We start from the raw sequence: 1,817 nt of genomic DNA, 5'->3' as shown, positions 1-1,817 counted from the left end.
CACCCTACAGTACACACTATTCATTCAATCTCTTCAATACACTTTGCCTTCCATATTATATATCAGAACATCCTCAAAAACATTCCACCCCATCCCTACACAAACTTCTTATGTCCAGCCATGAACAAGAGCTTGAAAGCAGTGAAGAAAATGAAGGGCTTCATGTGTCATTCTCCTGCTTCTACTGCAGTGTGCATGAATCAAGATTACATGTCTGTGATCGTGCCACGAAATCTGGACAGGAAGATTGTTGATCGTGCAAAATTAATCAACAATGCGAAATATATTCGATTAGGGGAGCCGTGTAAAGTTTCTACAACCGATCATAGGAGACCGATCAATGTTTCGTCCTTGAAAAAGGAAAAAGAAAATGGGCATCAAGAAGTTTCTTCCATAGCAGCATCTCATAATGTCTATCAGGTTATTTAATTTTTCTTTACTTTGTAGTTGAGGATTATCCTTTTCTAAAGACACCTACCTGAATATAATGTTGGTGACAGGTGGTGGTAATGAGAGTGTCTCTTCACTGTCAAGGCTGTGCTGGTAAAGTGAAGAAACATTTATCCAAAATGGAAGGTATTCATTTTCCAAGTTGAACCGTGCATGTAAACTAATATTTATCAAGATTTTATATATTTTTTTTTTCTTTTGGCACAAAATTTTCATGCTGGCCCACTAAACTTGGCTATTTTTAGAAAGGAAGAATATAATAAATTAAAGTCCAATTAGCCCTGAAATTCATTTTCATCAATACATTTCATAGTTTTTCAATCACATATTTTATCAATTTTTATCAAAATATATTAAAAATCTGAGTTTTAGTTCAACTAAACAAAGTATTAAAAATATTTATATGTTTCATTGAATATTCCTTTCAATTTTGATGAAAATGGAGAAATATGTTTCCAAGATAACAAAAGCTTCCGTGGCAAGAACTAATGACTAGTTCTATTTGTCGACATTGACTATGTTGAGACTGAGCATTAAAGTTTAAAAATAAAGGAAGAGTGTAACTAACAAGATTTTAGCTGTATTTGCTTGACAAAGTCAACACTATTGGACCACGTGGCCAAATAAGTTGGAGGTTGGCTTCATGCACGGTATTTAATCTGCATTTGCTTTCTAACATGAAGACATAGGCACATGAAATTAATTCCAGTGCAGATAGATATGCAATTCAACAGGCTAATGAATAATAGGGTTTGCAGGGGTAACATCATTCAGCATTGATTTGGAGAGCAAGAGGGTAACTGTAAGGGGGCACGTGTCACCGTCTGGTGTGCTGGAGAGCATATCAAAGGTGAAGAGAGCAGAATTTTGGCCCTCTTGAGATACAAGAATTTCAAGTGAATTTGTATCAGATGTAAATTAATAATTGATGAACAATGGATATTAAGTGACGATTCATGCTTTCTTCTAAAATGAGAATTCATCATTTTATATCAAAATCAGTTTTAATTTAACAAAATTAGAATATTCAGTACTGCAAATCAAAATTCATCATCACAGATTTCCATAGTTGTTTTGTTACTGTAAGATCTCCCTTACGTACATTGTAACATTCCAACAATTCGTCCCGTGTTTACTGTCGTCTTGAAAAGAAGAGAGTACCGTATGCTTTCAGTCTCAGAATAAAGTGGAAGACAGCAGAATTAGAGCTTCCTAGAGCGGGTGCAAGCAGAGGAGACACAAACAACTTAAGAAGCCTTTGGCAAAATCTTTTAAGAGAACCATTTAAAGAATAATAATAAAAAAAACTAAACCAAAAAATTTCACCACCGACAGAATCTCTTATGAAAGACAATATCAATTTGGGA

The 1,817-nt window shown here is 34.4% G+C and overlaps 1 protein-coding gene across 1 annotated transcript; it reads left to right on the top strand.

Annotated features, from left to right (window-relative positions):
- Window positions 1-25: 25 nt before the first annotated feature.
- On the top strand, window positions 26-1,582 carry LOC111411065 (protein SODIUM POTASSIUM ROOT DEFECTIVE 3-like). Its single transcript, XM_023041638.1, has 3 exons — window positions 26-420; window positions 501-576; window positions 1,209-1,582. The coding sequence occupies exons 1-3, from the start codon at window positions 121-123 to the stop codon at window positions 1,328-1,330; spliced, it is 498 nt and encodes a 165-aa protein (XP_022897406.1). The 5' UTR covers window positions 26-120; the 3' UTR covers window positions 1,331-1,582.
- Window positions 1,583-1,817: the final 235 nt, after the last annotated feature.

This window comes from Olea europaea, chromosome 15 (assembly GCF_002742605.1).
Source record: "Olea europaea var. sylvestris chromosome 15, O_europaea_v1, whole genome shotgun sequence".
Lineage (NCBI taxonomy): Eukaryota > Viridiplantae > Streptophyta > Magnoliopsida > Lamiales > Oleaceae > Olea > Olea europaea.
Note: the sequence above shows the minus strand (reverse complement) of the source record. Positions and strands in the feature narration are given on the sequence as shown.

Excerpts from the sequence above, each read along its gene's own strand:
- LOC111411065 (XM_023041638.1), top strand. The coding sequence starts at position 121 with ATGAACAAGAGCTTGAAAGCAGTGAAGAAAATGAAGGGCTTCATGTGT. Across the intron at positions 421-500 it reads CATCTCATAATGTCTATCAG|GTGGTGGTAATGAGAGTGTC; the intron begins GTTATTTAATTT and ends TGTTGGTGACAG. Across the intron at positions 577-1,208 it reads ACATTTATCCAAAATGGAAG|GGGTAACATCATTCAGCATT; the intron begins GTATTCATTTTC and ends TAGGGTTTGCAG.